This window comes from Lepidochelys kempii, chromosome 1 (assembly GCF_965140285.1).
Source record: "Lepidochelys kempii isolate rLepKem1 chromosome 1, rLepKem1.hap1, whole genome shotgun sequence".
Lineage (NCBI taxonomy): Eukaryota > Metazoa > Chordata > Testudines > Cheloniidae > Lepidochelys > Lepidochelys kempii.
The window spans coordinates 210,625,890-210,642,892 of NC_136380.1; the positions used below are offsets into that span (position 1 = coordinate 210,625,890).

General features: G+C 46.6%; 1 protein-coding gene across 16 annotated transcripts in view; it reads right to left on the reverse strand.

The window, feature by feature from the left end:
• Positions 1-17,003, reverse strand: part of VAMP1 (vesicle associated membrane protein 1) — a 127,696-nt gene that overhangs the window by 71,853 nt on the left and 38,840 nt on the right. The window contains exon 5 of one of the 16 annotated variants that reach the window (XM_073311105.2): positions 597-886. The exons of the other annotated variants lie outside the window; for them this stretch is intronic. Coding sequence (XP_073167206.1) covers positions 795-886 — 92 coding nt within the window. The 3' untranslated portion in view covers positions 597-794. Of the gene's footprint in view, positions 1-596; positions 887-17,003 lie in introns of those variants that run through there. 16 annotated transcript variants of the gene reach the window in all.

Consider the following 17,003-nt stretch of genomic DNA (forward strand, 5'->3'; position numbering starts at 1 on the left):
AGATTCCTGTGGAGCAGATGGTTCAGCCCTCAACAAAGCTATCAGGACTGGCATTTAGACCAATGATTTTCAAACATTTTTTCTGGTGACCCAGTTGAAGAAAATTGTTGATGCCCGTGACCCAACGGAGCTGGGGATGAAGGGTTTGGGGTGTGGGAGGGCTCAGGGCTGGGATAGAGGGTTAGGGTGTGGGAGGGGGTCAGGGCTCTGGGTTGGGGGTTCAGGCTCTGGGGTGGGGTCAGAGATGATGGGTTTGGGGTGCAGGAAGGGGCTCTGGGTTTGGGGGGCTCAGGGCTGGGGCAGAGGTTTGGGGTGCAGGTTTGGGGCGCGGGCTTACCTCCGGCGGCTCCCAGTCAGTAGAGGTGCTAAGGCAGGCTTCCTGCCTATCCTGGCACCGCAGATCACACTGCTCCCCGGAAGCAGCAGCAGCAGGTCTGACTTCTCGGCTGAGGTGCACAATGAGCTCCACACAGATCTCACCCGCAGGTACCACCACCCCCCAGCTCCCATTGGCTGGTTCCTGGCAAATGGGTGTGCGGAGCCGGTGCTCGGGGCGGAGACAGCACACGGACAGGAGTGCTGGCTCCGCTTAGGAGTCAGACCTGCTGCTGGCCACTTCCAGGGTGCAGTGTGGTGTCGGAACAGGTAGGGACTAGCCTGCCTTAGCCGGGCAGCACCGCCAATGGGACTTTGAACAGCCTGGTTGACGATGCTGACCAGAGCTGCTGCGACCCAGTGCCTTACATTCCACAACCCAGTACTGGGTCGCAACCCACAGTTTGAAAACCACTGATTTAGATGATGTGGATGGCTGGGATGAAGTATCTGTGACAATTGTTGACTTCTTTATTAGTATTTTGGTCTCCTGTCCAGTGGTTCAGGCAGCCTATGGAAATTCAAGAAATGGAACAAGTGAGATTTCTGAGCTGTTTGAGACCTGCTAAATTTTCTTTTATTCACAGGGGTATAAATCCCGAGGGAGCTAAGCGTAGCCCTCGAATCCTTCAAAGTGTGAAGCGACTCATCATTTGACTAAGGTACAACTTGTGACATCAAAAGAGAAGTCCTCAACAGCACTCTGCACTTCCCTTGGGAAGCTGGACAGCTGGAGCCAAGATGCTCATCACATCATGATCATAGTGGAAATGGACCAGACTGTAGTATTGGCTGCATCTAAGGAGCCCTGTAATGATGTTCTCACTAAGAATTGCCCTTAAATTGTCTGCAGTGTTCCTCTGGCAAATGCTCAGTAAAGGTGCTGAATTTATTGTAATTCAGATAGTCATACTTTGACCTGACCGCTTGGTGGTTTGCTATTCTGAATTGCAACATTGCAGAGAAGTAACTCTTGAGACTGAAGAGGTCGAGTCGCTTCTGGTCCTTGCTGAAAGGGATAAGTTTTGTACTGTGCTGTCTACCACACTCTGGCTGCTTCTACAACCAGAGAATTGGGTGACAGGTGTGAAAATAAAAATTCCAAATCCTTGGCCAGAGTATAATATTTTTGTCAGCATGTTTTCAAGCAGGAGATGCCCTAGCTCAGGGATGGGCAAACTTTTTGGCCTGAGGGCCACATTGGGGTGTGAAACAGTATGGAGGGCCGGGTAGGGAAGGCTGTGCCCCCCAAACAGCCTGGCCTCTGCCCCCTATCCACCCCCTCCCACTTCCCACCCCCTGACTTCCCCCCTCAGAGCCCCCGACCTATCCAACCTGCCCTGCTCCCTGTCCCCTGGCTGCCCCCCCGGCCCCTATCCACCCCACCAACAGGCCCCCCAGGACTCCCAAGCCCTATCCAACCCCCCTGCGTTCCCTGACCCCCCCCCCGAACCTCCACCCCGTCCAACTGCTCCCTGTCCCCTGACTGCCCTCCGGGACCCCCTACCCAACCCCCCCACCGCCCCATGCGCGCACCTCCACCACCCCCTTACCATGCCACTCAGAGTGGCAGGAGCTCGCAGCCCCGCTGCCTGCGCGGTGGTGTGACTCCGGGGGAGGGGGGACAGAGGGGGAGGAGCCCGGGCTAGCCTCCCCAGCCAGGAGCTCAGGGGCCGAGCAGGATGGTCCCGCGGGCCATAGTTTGCCCACCTCTCCCCTAGCTAGACTCTGCCAAATGGTCTTAGCAGGCTCTAGTAAAGCCTCATTTACAGGAATGGCCACCCATGCAGAACCTGAAGTATGTAAAATGTCGAGGAGTCCTGGGCCTTTTCTAAAAGGATTTGAACTTTATCAGCAATGCGCGTCATCAGCTCCTGGAATTGTCTAAAGTCATCTGCCATGAAAGGCAGTGGAGGCATTTACAGCCTCACCCAGTGATGACAAAGAAATATTTGTGTGAAGTGAGCCTTTGCCTCATATTCCTCAAAGCTCTCCGCTACCAGCTGTGGCTGGGGAGGTGGGAATGAGGGTTTGTGATAATGGGTCTTCCTATATTCTCTGTAGGAATGGCTTACCACCTTCAGGAACTGTTGGCTGGTGCAAGGCCCAGGGGTCCCAATAAGGCCACTGGGGGGAAGGGGGGGCAGACAGCCCAGATGGCAAAGGAGGAGGCATCTGCTGTTGGTCATCCCAGATAGCTGGGGGACAAATTTATCTGTCTTCCATTACCTGAGAATATGTAGAAGAACGGTGTCCTGCAGAATAGACAGGAGACCCCTGAATCACAATACTATAAGAAGACTCATTGTCAACATATTCTGCGGGGAAAGATAAGTGTTCACCCTGGATGGCTGCCGTCTGGGTCGAAGGAGGTCTCAGTGAAAAACTCAGAGTCAGTGACCCAGAAGATTTTGGTATGGAAAGCTGTCCAGTACCAGTAAGTAATGGAGATTCTGGCTGATCCAACACAACAAGAACCTTTGAATATCGAAACACCAACGGTACTGCCATGTAAATGGGAGCTGGCTGCAATCCTGTGGAGAGCTGTGTCGGTACCGAGGAACGGACCTATCCAGAATGTGCCAGTGCAGCAGACGCTAAATGCTTTGAGTAAGTACATCCAGACTGACTCGGATGGTACCAGTGTAGTGATCCGGGGCACCAATATAGGTACAGAGGTTACTGATTAATCTGATGCTGCCGACCTTTTTGAAGAGGAATTTCTGCTCATATTGACATGAGTGCTTGAAGCAGAAGGGCTCTTCAGTACCGAGTCTTATTTAGAAGAAGTTTGGCTCTTAGAGGAAACCTGAGACATTTTCTCGGTACCGGACTGACTCAGAACCTTGATAGTATTCCCTTTGGGACCTGAGGTCTCCAGAACCTTCTTCGCAGTCAGTGACAAAGACTTCTTGGAAGGAGATCTAACACTCCTGCTTCTTTTATTGGTACACGCAGACTTAATGCGCGGGGCTCTTGGTACCATGGGTATGGCTATAGGTGCTGCATCTCCCAAGGCTTTCAGTGACTGTGACCTGAAGGTGGACAGGGTACCAGCCATTCCATCCTTCAAGGGTCTCAGTGACCAGGATCCTGATGCAGGCAGGGCACTAAATGTGCTCACAGCCCAGTGTACAAGGGGCTTCTTGGAGCCTGGTTTGGAAGCCTGTTGTAGGGCTTGATCACTCATGAACAGTTTGAACTTTATTTCCCTGTTTTTACAAAATCTGCTCTTGAATGAGGAGCAGGTCTTACACTTGGTCAGTACATGGGTGTCTCCCAAACACTGCAAACACTGAGAATGTCCGTCAGGAAATGGCTCCTGGTAGGAAAGACAATGCTTAAAGCCTGGGGATCCCAGCATACCCTAGATAATAAAGTCCAGAACAATCCCTCAGAGGGGAAGGAACAAACAAACAAATCCACTAAACTAATTACAACTAAGATAATCTAAACTACAACTAGATAAAAGTGAAGCAGGCAGGTTGTGTAGGCCAAAGGTGATTGAGAAGGAACTGAGGACAGCTTACCCATGCAGCCCTATATACCTCAATAAGGGATACAAGGATGTGTATGGCACGTGTAGGGGGCTGCTACTGAAAATCTCCCATCAAGGGCACATGGGCACTTGAAGTGGAGTACCCATGGGGATGCTACTCAAAGAAGAACCTATAGTTATTTATATTAAATAATAGAAGGGGAAATACAATATTTGAAATAAGATCTTACCACTTCTTATCCTCTTAACACTGGGATAGGGGAGAGTCCTTTTCACATGGCTGGTCCAGGAATCTGTCACACTTAGGAGGCTGCGCTTTCTTGTTAAGTTCAGTGACAGTCAGCTCTCCAGTTGCACATGGTGAACTCAGTTTTATATACAGTACCTAATTTCAGGTCTCATTGTAAGGGGCCAGCCTCTGATTTCTACTGGACACGTGCCAAGTGATTGTTCAGATTTCAGCTCTGTTTGTCTGCTGCTTCCATTGGTATCCAGCAGGTGGTGTACAGCAAATATCTTCAGTTCTTTTTCTTATCAGAGGCTTTTTTCATGAGTCATTTCAAGGACTGTATTTCATTATTAGTCCCTAATATCAGTTGGGATCACTGGTTTCAAGTAATTTTTCTTCATATTTCAAAGTTACACCCTGGTTTATATCTTTCAACATTCCTTCTTCCTTGTACCAGGAAATACCTGTTACTTCTGGAGTGCAACAATTGTTTGTTATGTAACCAATAAAATCTCTTATGGTCTTCTAAATTTGGAGGAGTACTTGTGGCACCTTAGAGACTAACCAATTTGGTTAGTCTCTAAGGTGCCACAAGTACTCCTTTTCTTTTTGCAAATACAGACTAACACGGCTGTTACTCTGAAACCTGTAAATTTGGAGGACGTACTCCATACATTCACTGATTGTACATAAGCATTTCCCATTATGGGCCTTCCAACAGAACAAGCGGTATTCACATACAGAAGGATGTAGATCTGACTCACAAGGCAAACAAATATGCAGCTTCCAATTTGGGATGAAAGACAGATTATCCACGGTATTTTTGATTTACAAGGAAAACAATATATATCTTACAATTTGGGGTGAAAACATGTGGTTTAGATTTCTTGGTGTAACAGGTAGTTTGCCCAGTTTGACCTTCAAACTTACTTTTCTAATTCGCTTAACTTGCAGCTTCCTCACCCATCTCTTGATCCACTCACAAGGAACACTATGCAATGTTTGCATAGCAAAGCTGTATGTCACCTTTCCTTGGTAACTTGTAGTTCTTTTTAGCTAGACTGGGAGGGAAAAAGAGAGTCTATCTATATGCAAATTATGAGAGATTCTTGTGTACGTGATGTGATTAACAATACTCTCATTTAGCCATTTTAGTTTCTATTACTGGAGAGAGCAACTCCTAACCTTGGCTGATCTCTGGGTCCTTAGACAAAATGTCTCACATGATGTGACCCATTTTCTTATTGTCTTGACTTCCTGAGTGGATCCTATTTTGGCACAAACAGCAGTGGATATGTTTCAGAGTAGCAGCCGTGTTAGTCTGTATTCGCAAAAAGAAAAGGAGGACTTGCAGCACGTTAGAGACTAACAAATTTATTTGAGCATAAGCTTTCGTGAGCTACAGCTCACTTCATCGGATGCATTCAGTGGAAAATACAGTGGGGAGATTTATATACATTGAGAACATGAAACAATGGGTGTTACCATACACACTGTAACCGGAATGATCACTTAAGGTGAGCTATTACCAGCAGGAGAGCGGAGCGGGGCGGGGCGGAAACCTTTTGTAGTGATAATCAAGGTGGGCCATTTCCAGCAGTTGACAAGCATGTCTGAAGAACAGGAGGGGTGGAGGGGTGGAATAAACATGGGAAAATAGTTTTACTTTGTGTAATGACCCATCCACTCCCAGTCTCTATTCACGCCTAAGTTAATGGTGTCCAGTTTGCAAATTAATTCCAATTCAGCAATCTCTCGTTGGAATCTGTTTTTGAAGTTTTTTTGTTGAAGAATTGCAACTTTTAGGTTTGTAATCGAGTGACCGAAGAGATTGAAGTGTTCTCCAACTGGTTTTTGAATGTTATAATTCTTGACGTCTGATTTGTGTCCATTTATTCTTTTATGTAGACTGTCCAGTCTGACCAATGGCAGAGGGGCATTGCTGGCACATGATGGCATATATCACATTGGTAGATGTGCAGGTGAACGAGCCTCTGATAGGGTGGCTGATGTGATTAGGCCCTATGATGGTGTTCCCTGAATAGATATGTGGACAGAGTTGGCAACGGGCTTTGTTGCAAGGATAGGTTCCTGGGTTAGTGGTTCTGTTGTGTGGTGTGTGGTTGCTGGTGAGTATTTGCTTCAGGTTGGGGGGCTGTCTGTAAGCAAGGACTGGCCTGTCTCCCTTCAGGATCGGTTGAAGATCCTTGATGATGCGTTGGAGAGGTTTTAGTTGGGGGCTGAAGGTGATGGCTAGTGGCGTTCTGTTATTTTCTTTGTTGGGCCTGTCCTGTAGTAGGTAACTTCTGGGTACTCTTCTGGCTCTGTCAGTCCGTTTCTTCACTTCAGCAGGTGGGTACTGTAGTTGTAAGAATGCTTGATAGAGATCTTGTAGGTGTTTGTCTCTGTTTGAAGGGTTGGAGCAAATACAGTTGTATCGTAGAGCTTGGCTGTAGACAATGGATCATGTGGTGTGGTGTGGATGAAAGCTGGAGGCATGTAGGTAGGAATAGTGGTCAGTAGGTTTCCGGTGGATATATTTTTCCAATTTTTGAGGGCCAGAAAGAATCAGTAGTTATTAATTATTCAAGCCATAACTGTTGTATATGTCCCTTACAGGCTTACACAATATTGACAGAAGCATTCTTCTGTCAGCGTAGCTGTGTTTACACTGCGGGTTTTGTTGGCATCTCTATGTCAGTCAGTGAGGTCACAACTCTGACCAACATAGCTATGCCAATATAAGTTGTAAGTGTAGATCAAGCCTAGGTGCCTTCAAGCACTTCAGAACCCTGTCAGCAAACAAACAGTCTGGGGATCTCCACAGCTAGGAGCATTCCAGTCCCTGGTTAATAGTTGAATTTCATGAAGCAACCCCGCTCATCAAGGCAGTGAATAGCTACATAGTGTCTTTCTCCACTCGGTGATCTACTGAATCAGTCTGTCACCTTTATTCACAGACAGGGTGATCCTCTCACTATCATATTGTTCCTTTTCACTTCCCAAGTGGTTTCACTGTTTATAGTTTGTCTTTGATGGTTTTCCATTGACTTTTCTGGATTGGTGTAAAGGCAGACAATTGAGAATTACATTACATAAGCAGGGGACAGGGTGACAACTCCCTTCTGCGTGATGGGCCATCACCAAGACATATTACTGCAGAGGTGCTGGAACAATTTGTATAGTGGGGGTGCTGAGAGTCATTGAACCAAACTGTAAACCCTGTATATAATGGAAACTACTTCAAGTCAGGGGGTGCTGCAGCACCCCCACACCCCTAGTTCCAGCTCCTATGTATTATTGCCTGGTGACTCACTTTCCCTCCAAGACCATAAGGGCATAATTTTCAAAATAGTGGCATTACCCCTTAAATATCACCCGTACACACATCTCACAACGATTATGAGTATTGATAAGTTACAAGCTTTCAGCAGAGGCCTCACATGCTACCCTTCATAGTTAAATACCATGAAAGTGGTATGTTAGGTGTCATGGGTTTATCAGGTCTGAGACAGGAGTTGCTTGTAAAGAACAGTGAACCCCAGGGAGCCAGTTGGCACCAATAGGCCACTGTGTCACAGGCTGTTTCTTCAAGCTTAGGATGGTATGCTGGGTTGCAGAGTGTGTTTGAAGGAGAGTGAGATCAGTGTGCAGGAAGTTTTGACTGTGGGCTTCTCTCCATTGCACAATTCACTTGAATGGGACCTCCTGAGTGTAGACACAATACAAAATCATTTTCAAGTCCAGGGTGCTGTTACTCATGTGAGGGGCTAGGACTTCTGGGGACACATCCCATGCTTGATAAGAACATAAGAATGACCATTCGGGATCAGAGCAATAGTCCATCTAGCCCAGATCCTGTTTTCTGACAGTGACCGGTGCCAGATCCTTCAAAGGAGTACACAGAACAGGGAAATGTATCAAGTGCCCTCCTCCCCCTGTTGTTCAGTCCCAGCTTCTAGCTAGGGTTAGCCCTTCTGGGGGCACAACCCATACATGGTCCTGACAACATAGTTCCTGGCCTCACACCAGAGATCCATCAAAACCCAGGTGTCAACCTCTGGCCAGCTGGCATCATGCTGGGAAAATGACCTTCTGGAGGCCTTTTCTTCTGGGCATAGTGCTATACCAAAATAGGAGTATATGACAAGGTGGCCCAAACCTGGGGCAAGCCACAACAAGACAAGTGCACCTGCCTCAGTTTCCCCTCAATCCAGCCATAAAGAGCACAGTATTTCTCACCATCTGATAAAAAGTCCCACCTCTGGGCATAATTTATTTATGTACATGTACAATAGTCTGTAGAACCCTCATGGTAAAATTATCCTCCCAGTTCCCACAGTAAAACATACAACTACAGCAATTCTCCAGTCCCCTGTCCAGGGACATCATTCCCAGGTCATCCAGCCACGAGTCCACCAGCACTCTGTTCCCAGTTCCTTTCTGCCCTTGTTCCAGGACCTCAATCTCCAGGCCATCCAACTGGGAGTGACCAGTCTCATGACTTAGGCTACTATTTAATCATGGGTATGTTTAGTAAAAGTCATGGACAGGTCAAAGGCAAGAAACAAAAAATCACGGCCTGTGACCCGTCCATGACTTATACTATAAATACCCCTGCTTGAATCTTAGGTGAGGGACTGTCAGGGATTGTCTAGATAATACTTAGTCCTGCCATGAGTGCAGGGGACTGAACTAGATGACCTCTCGAGGTCCTTTCCTAGTCCTATGAGTGTATGACTGCGGGGAGTGGGGTGGGGTGGGGGGTTAGGGGAGCCCACAGCACCAGCAGCCGGAGGAGTGAGGGAGCCCCAGGGGACCAGTGGCTGCTCCAGTCACCGCTGTAGGGGAGCCACTGTGCCGGCCACCCCTGGGTCAACTGCTCAGGTGATCCCCAGGGCCAGCTGCCCAGGGTTGCCTGAGCATCGGCCGGTATGGCTGGCCCCGGGGCTGGGGCAGCTCCAGCAGCAGCTGGTGTGACTGGCTGCGGGGCCACCTGAGCAGCAGGCTGCAGAGCCGCTCCAGCAGTGGCTGTTGTGGCTGTCCCCAGGGACGCCTGAGCAGCCAGCTGCTTGGGGGGCACTGGAGTCAGCCACACTGGCAGCTGCAGAAGTCAAGGACGTTGCAGGAAGTCTTGGAATTCGTGACTTCTGCAACCTCCAAGACAAACATGTAGCCCTACTCATGACTCCTCTATGAAACACACATTCCAACAAGTCAGCCCCTTTCAGCCTCCCAGCATTTGCTCTTCAGCTCAGGAAGATCAGCAAGCTAGCTCCTCTACTGGTCTTTTAGCCCTGAGCCCTTTTCCACTTCACTCAGTCTCCTCCCCTCTAGGGCCCAGATGCTCTCTTTCAACTCAAGCCCAATCTGGCAGCAACTGATGAATCACAGGTGCACTGGACACCTCCCTCCCTCTTAAAGGGGCCAGTCACCCTGCAACAGAGTGCTATTGCAGTCTGTAACCCACGTAGGAATGTGGAGTCAAATACTAAACTGTGTTATGTGAATTAATAGGTAACTTTGGCTAGTATGTAGACAGCAAGAAAATGTGGCCCAGGGGGAAATGTGGGAAGGCACTGGAAGACTAAGAGCACTCCAGTGGTGTTAGCCGACATCCACATTGCAGAGTGGTCATGTTAACTGCTTGAGTTTTAGCAACACCTGAGCTTTAGCCTACCCAGCCCTGACATTTCAAGTGAAAAGCACCATCACCCTTAAGTGAGATGGTTGCACGTGTAGATGAGACTCGGGTTAGGGACAACACTGGAGTGAGAACTCAAGTTATCTTTGCAGTGAAGACAAGACCTTCATGTCCAGAGACTGGAAAATGGCTGGGTAAACTTCAATCAAGGCAGAACTTGATTAAATAAACATCCTTCCAGAAAGGAAGCTTAATTTCTGGATGCAAGGAACTGGATGTCTCAGTGCATTGGTTATGAGCTACTGAAACGTTCACCAGCTGGTCATCAGTTTGAATCCAGTCCAGCAAAACTGGAATTAAGTGTTCCCATTACAATAGAGTGCCAAATCTACTTTGGTTCAGGTTGAGAAGCCCTTTCTGTTTAAAGAGCAACTTCTCTAAGTGCTGTACAAGCTGCATGCTTAGAATATTTTGAAATTTGTTGTGCTTTATGGGGCAAGGGGTCAGGTTAGTGTTCCAAATTTGGAGTCATTTGAGCACGGGGTTCCTAAGATACAGCTTCCTGAAAAAAACCTTAGCATTTTACAAAATCAACAGTGTTACTTTTTTGCACATCCCTGGGGCTCAAACCTTGACTCAAACCTCCCCCAACTGATCTCAGTCACTCAACATTTAGTTCAGCTAGTGCATGGCACCCACTGCCCCTTTGAGGAAACAATATTAAAAATGTTATTAAAGAAAACATGCAGCTCTCTAGAATGGAATGTGCCTAACAGGTAGGTGACAAAGCCCAGTGGTTAGCACACTCACCTGTTATGTGGGAGACCCAGGCTCAATTCCCTCCTCTGCCTAAGGATGGAGAAAGATTTGAGCAAGTGTCTCATACTTCTCAAGAGCGTGTTCTAACCACTGAGCTACAGGACACTCTGAGATGGAGAGGTCTCAAGCTCTCCTGTTGAAGCTGTTCTACAGTATATAAGTACTTTAAAAGTCATTGGGACAATGAGAATGACTCTATAGTCCAGTGGTTATGGCACCCACCTGGGAGGTGAAAGACTATGGTGCAGTGCCCCTGATCCCATGACTCTAGTTATTTATCCAACCTGCTTAATTCAAGCTTTGTGTATTGCTCTGTTGTTACTGTGATTTTTTAGGTGCCATCATACTGAATGATGCAGTGCCTAAATCCCTTTGTGGATCTGGATCTGAGTGTCAGTGTATTTATGCTCACAATGCTCCTGTGAGGTAGGGAAGTATTTATTACCCCCGTCCCCTGAACTGGGACATGGGGTCAGATCCACAAGGGTATTTAGGCTCCTAACTTCCATTGAAATCAATAGAAATTAAGTGCCTACATACATTTCTGGATATAACCCTCTTGGAGAGACTAGGGGACTTGGCCAAGGTCACACAGGAGATCAGTTATGGAGCAGGAAATTGAACCTAGATCTCTTAAGTCCTAACCACTGGATCACCCTTCCTCTCATGTCCTCATCCCCCAATTTCTCTTTTTAAAAAGATCCTTACTAACTTTATGCTAGTCTCTACACTGTTCCTGCATCCACTCCTGAGCGCCTCAACCAACAGAGCCCAGTTGATTTCTGCCTCTCCATCCATGACTGAGGAGGGAGAACCAGGCTGTGCTGGACCAGCAGAAAGAAAGGAGACAAGGAAATGATGCAGAGACAGTGAAGGGACCTATGTGCAGCCAGTGAATTCTGTAGCGAGCATAATCATTGCCAATGATCCAGAGGTAGAACTGGGCTCTGGTACACAGGGGTGCTGAGAAATATTTCTTTTTAAACCAAGGAAAATAAATTCCCCAAAACTTCAACAACACAGAGATAAGTGGTGCCTCATGCCCTTCCAGAACATGGATAGTGGCTAAACCTAAGCCTCTGAAAACCAGGAAATAAAGAATTATGGTAATGTAAACAAACTGCTGAAAACTAAGAAACACAGTGTTAAGGTAAATGCCAACACAACCTTAACTCTGCCCTTTCTGAGCACTGCCCCAAAATGCCCACAAAACACATACTAGCACTCTGACCTTGCAGAAGTGCAGAACACTCAGGGCACATGACCACTGTATGACAGAATATATGATTTTTCTCTGCTAAGGTAAAAATTTTATTTACTGTGCAGGAGCTACCTAAACCTGCTGTACTCTCAAACTCTGAGCCCACTCCATAGAAATAACCCCCTACTTGCTAAATTTTACAACCCCTTCACCCTATGGACACAATTCCATCTAATACTCTATTTTCAGTCACATCAATAAGCTCTCTGACACTCCACTCTCATATCCCACCTCACTGCTGACAATCCCCATGGCAAGAAGAACCCCGTGAATGGCTACTGCGACAACCTATACAACACAGTGCTGAAATGAAGCAGTCTGAATCAAGGTACACTTGCACCTCTTTCCTTTGATCACATACCCCTGGGGAGGACTCAGAACCCCCCTCCACGGGAGCAGGAGCCCCCCACAGATATCCTCATAACACTATCATAGCACTGCCAAGCTAATCCAATGAATCCCTCCATTATATACAGCGAGAGCTAACTCAGAGAATGTAGCTGGAGTGCACGCAGAGAATTCCCATTGGCTATTGCCAGCTCCAGAAGGACGGAGTTAAGGTTGCACCAGTGTGTAACACAGGAATACAAAACTGGAAGGGACTTTCTGGGTCATTGTGGGTCCAGTACCTTGCTATCATAGAAGACACTATCTATGTATTTCCTGGTTTTCAGAAGTTTAAGTTTACACTGCCTTAGTTATTTCCTGGTTTTCAAAGGCATCACTGGATAACCTCAACTCTGTAAATGAAGGTTTGAAGCATTTAATCTAAAAGATGTTAGGTTGCCCCACATGAGATGATTTTGGCAGACTCATCATCAAGGCCAAGAACTGCACAGATAATGGAGGCTGAACTATCCCTTTTTCCCTCTAAAGGAAGTCATACCCTGCTGCTTCCCTATAGATTAACAGAGGATTTCATTTACCAGCATTGTCAAGCCAACACCTTTCAGCAGCACTAAGTACACAAAGGCCCAGCCCTTACCGTCATACCTCTTAAGTGTCCTTCATTTCAAGGAAAAAGAATGAGGAGTACTTGTGGCACCTTAAAGACTAACAAATTTATTGAGCATAAGCTTTTGTGGGCTAAAACCCACTTCATCAGAAGCATGCAGTGGAAAATACAGTAGGAAGATATATGTATATACAGAGAACATGAAAAAATGGGGCTGGCCATACCAGCTCTAACGAGAGTAATCAATTAAGGTAGGCTATTATCAGCAGGAGAAAAAAAAACTTTTGTAGTGACAATCAGCATGGCCCATTTCAAACAGTTGCCAAGAAGGTGTGAGTAACAGTAGGGAGAAAATTAGCATGGGGAAATAGTTTTTTGTTTGTGTAATGACTCATCCTCTTCACTAACAAGGTCAGCTCCCAGACTGCTGCGCTGGGCATCACAAAATGGGGAAGAGATGGCCAGCCCTCTGTGGAGATAGAGGTGGTTAGGGACTATTTAGAAAAGCTGGACATGCACAAGTCCATGGGGCCGGACGAGTTGCATCCGAGAGTGCTGAAGGAATTGTCGGCTGTGATTGCAGAGCCATTGGCCATTATCTTTGAAAACTCGTGGCGAATGGGGGAAGTCCCGGATGACTGGAAAAAGGCTAATGTAGTGCCAATCTTTAAAAAAGGGAAGAAGGAGGATCCTGGGAACTACAGGCCAGTCAGCCTCACCTCAGTCCCTGGAAAAATCATGGAGCAGGTCCTCAAAGAATCAATCCTGAAGCACTTGCATGAGAGGAAAGTGATCAGGAACAGCCAGCATGGATTCACCAAGGGTAGGTCATGCCTGACTAATCTAATCGCCTTTTATGATGAGATTACTGGTTCTGTGTATGAAGGGAAAGCAGTGGATGTATTGTTTCTTGACTTTAGCAAAGCTTTTGACACGGTCTCCTACAGTATTCTTGTCAGCAAGTTAAGGAAGTATGGGCTGGATGAATGCACTATAAGGTGGGTAGAAAGCTGGCTAGATTGTCGGGCTCAACGGGTGGTGATCAATGGCTCCATGTCTAGTTGGCAGCCGGTGTCAACTGGAGTGCCCCAGGGGTCGGTCCTGGGGCCGGTTTTCTTCAATATCTTCATAAATGATCTGGAGGATGGTGTAGATTGCACTCTCAGCAAATTTGCGGATGATACTAAACTGGGAGGAGTGGTAGATACGCTGGAGGGGAGGGATAGGATACAGAGGGACCTAGACAAATTGGAGGATTGGGCCAAAAGAAATCTGATGAGGTTCAATAAGGATAAGTGCAGGGTCCTGCACTAAGGACGGAAGAATCCAATGCACCGCTACAGAGTAGGGGCTGAATGGCTAGGCAGCAGTTCTGCGGAAAAGGACCTAGGGGTGACAGTGGATGAGAAGCTGGATATGAGTCAGCAGTGTGCCCTTGTTGCCAAGAAGGCCAATGGCATTTTGGGATGTATAAGTAGGGGCATAGCGAGCAGATCGAGGGACGTGATCGTTCCCCTCTATTCGACATTGGTGAGGCCTCATCTGGAGTACTGTGTCCAGTTTTGGGCCCCACACTACAAGAAGGATGTGGATAAATTGGAGAGAGTCCAGCGAAGGGCAACAAAAATGATTAGGGGTCTAGAACACATGACTTATGAGGAGAGGCTGAGGGAGCTGGGATTGTTTAGTCTGCAGAAGAGAAGAAAGAGGGGGGATTTGATAGCTGCTTTCAACTACCTGAAAGGGGGTTCCAAAGAGGATGGCTCTAGACTGTTCTCAATGGTAGCCGATGACAGAACAAGGAGTAATGGTCTCAAGTTGCAGTGGGGGAGGTTTAGATTGGATATTAGGAAAAACTTTTTCACTATGAGGGTGGTGAAACACTGGAATGTGTTACCTAGGGAGGTGGTAGAATCTCCTTCCTTAGAGGTTTTTAAGGTCAGGCTTGACAAAGCCCTGGCTGGGATGATTTAATTGGGGATTGGTCCTGCTTCGAGCAGGGGGTTGGACTAGATGACCTTCTGGGGTCCCTTCCAACCCTGATATTCTATGATTCTATGATTCATCCACTCCCAGTCTTTATCCAAGCCTAATTTAATGGTGTCCAGTTTGCAAATTAATTCCAGTTCTGCAGTTTCTCATTGGTGTCTGTTTTTGAAGTGTTTTTGTTGAATAATTGCAACATTTAGGTCTGTAATTGAGTGTCCAGGGAGGCTGAAGTGTTCTCCGACTGGTTTTTGAATGTTATAATTCTTGACGTCTGATTTGTGTCCATTTATTCTTTTACATAGAGACTGTCCGGTTTGGCCAATGTACATGGCAAAGGGGCGTTGCTGGCATATGATGACATATATCACATTGGTAGATGTGCAGGTGAACGAGCCCCTGATGACGTGGCTGATGTGGTTAGGTCCTATGATGGTGTCCCTTGAACAGATATGTGGACAGAGTTGGCAACGGGCTTTGTTGCAAAGATAGGTTCCTGGGTTAGTGTTTTTGTTGTGTGGTATGTAGTTGCTGGTGAGTATTTGCTTCAGGTTGGGGGGCTGTCTGTAAGCAAGGACTGGCCTGTCTCCCAAGATCTGTGAGAGTGAGGGATCGTCCTTCAGGATAGGTTGTAGATCCTTAATGATGTGCTGGAGAGGTTTTGGTTGGGGGCTGAAGGTGATGGCTAGTGGCACTCTGTTACTTCCTTTGTTGGGCCTGTCCTGTAGTAGGTGACTTCTGGGTACTCTTCTGGCTCTGTCAATCTGTTTCTTCACTTCAGCAAGTGGGTGAGTAGCGTCAAGGGACACTACTCATTATCATTCCAAAACAACCTCCTTTCAACACAAATTTGATATCCCTTCACTTTTGTTGTTGGAATAAAAGTGGAATACATCAGAAATACAGAATCATTAAACCGGGATTATAGAGAGTTATTTACACTAAAGGAAGGAATTCCATAGTACTTGAAGTTTCCTGCACGAATAATTTTTTGTATCCCAAAACCTGGTGAGCTTTGCGATGACCATTATTATTCCCAGTCCTCCTAGTGACAGCACTCCTAGTGAGACACACACAGTAACTCGTTAACCCTCACAGCTTCCTGGGAAGAGAGGATTAGATAGATGGGAAACTGAGATACAAGGAGAGTGAGGGACTTGATCAAAGCCACAGTGAGTTAAGGCTTGTCTATATGTGAAAGGTTTACTGATTATACCAATATAGTTATACAGATGTAGTGCTCCCATTGCCTTTCCCTGGAGTGGACACACTCATGGTGTATGAGCGACGTTTTCCAATATAGCTTTAATCCTTCCCAAATAACAAAAACTAAATTGAAAAACAGGCAGCAGAATAACAGTGTCAACACCAAGAGTTATACCAACATAACTACATAAGTTTAAATTCACACCTTGGAAAAAACTTTCAGAGCTGCAAATAGTATCTAGGGCTATGTCTACACTGCACTTTCATAGGTAAAACTTTTTCATGTGAAAAAACACACCCCTGCCTAACAAAAGTTTTACCAATGAAAAGCGCCAGTATAGACAGTGCTTTGTCAGCAGGAGATGCTACCGCCCCTCGTTGAGGGTGGTTTTATTTTGTTGGTGGGAGAGCTCTCTCCTGATGACAAACAGTGGCTATACTGTGACGAGTTTCAGAGTGGTAGCCATGTTAGTCTGTATCAGCGGAAAAAACAAGGAGTACCTGTGGCACCTTAGAGACTAAGAAATGAATCTGAGCATAAGCCTTTGTGGGCTAAAGCCCACTTCATCAGATGCATGTGGTGGAAAATACAGTAGGAAGATACATATATATATATATACAGAGAACATGAAAAAATGGGGGTTGCCATACCAACTCTTAACAAGACCAATCAATTGATGATAGCCCACCTTAATTGATTGGTCTCGTTAAGAGTTGGTATGGCAACCCCCATTTTTTCATGTTCTCTGTATATATATATCTCTTCCTACTGTATTTTCCACTGCATGCATCTGATGAAGTGGGCTTTAGCCCACGAAAGCTTATGCTCAAATACATTTGTTAGTCTCTAAGGTGCCACAAGTACTCCTCGTTCTAGCGGCTACACTGCGTACTTTACAGAGACATGGTTGTAGCAGCACAGTTGTGTCACTATAAGGCACGCAGTGTAGACATAGCCTGGGAGTCTGAACTCCAAATCTCCTTGCTGATAGCCCAGTAAATGCCAATCCCTTCCCAGCGCTGGGACTA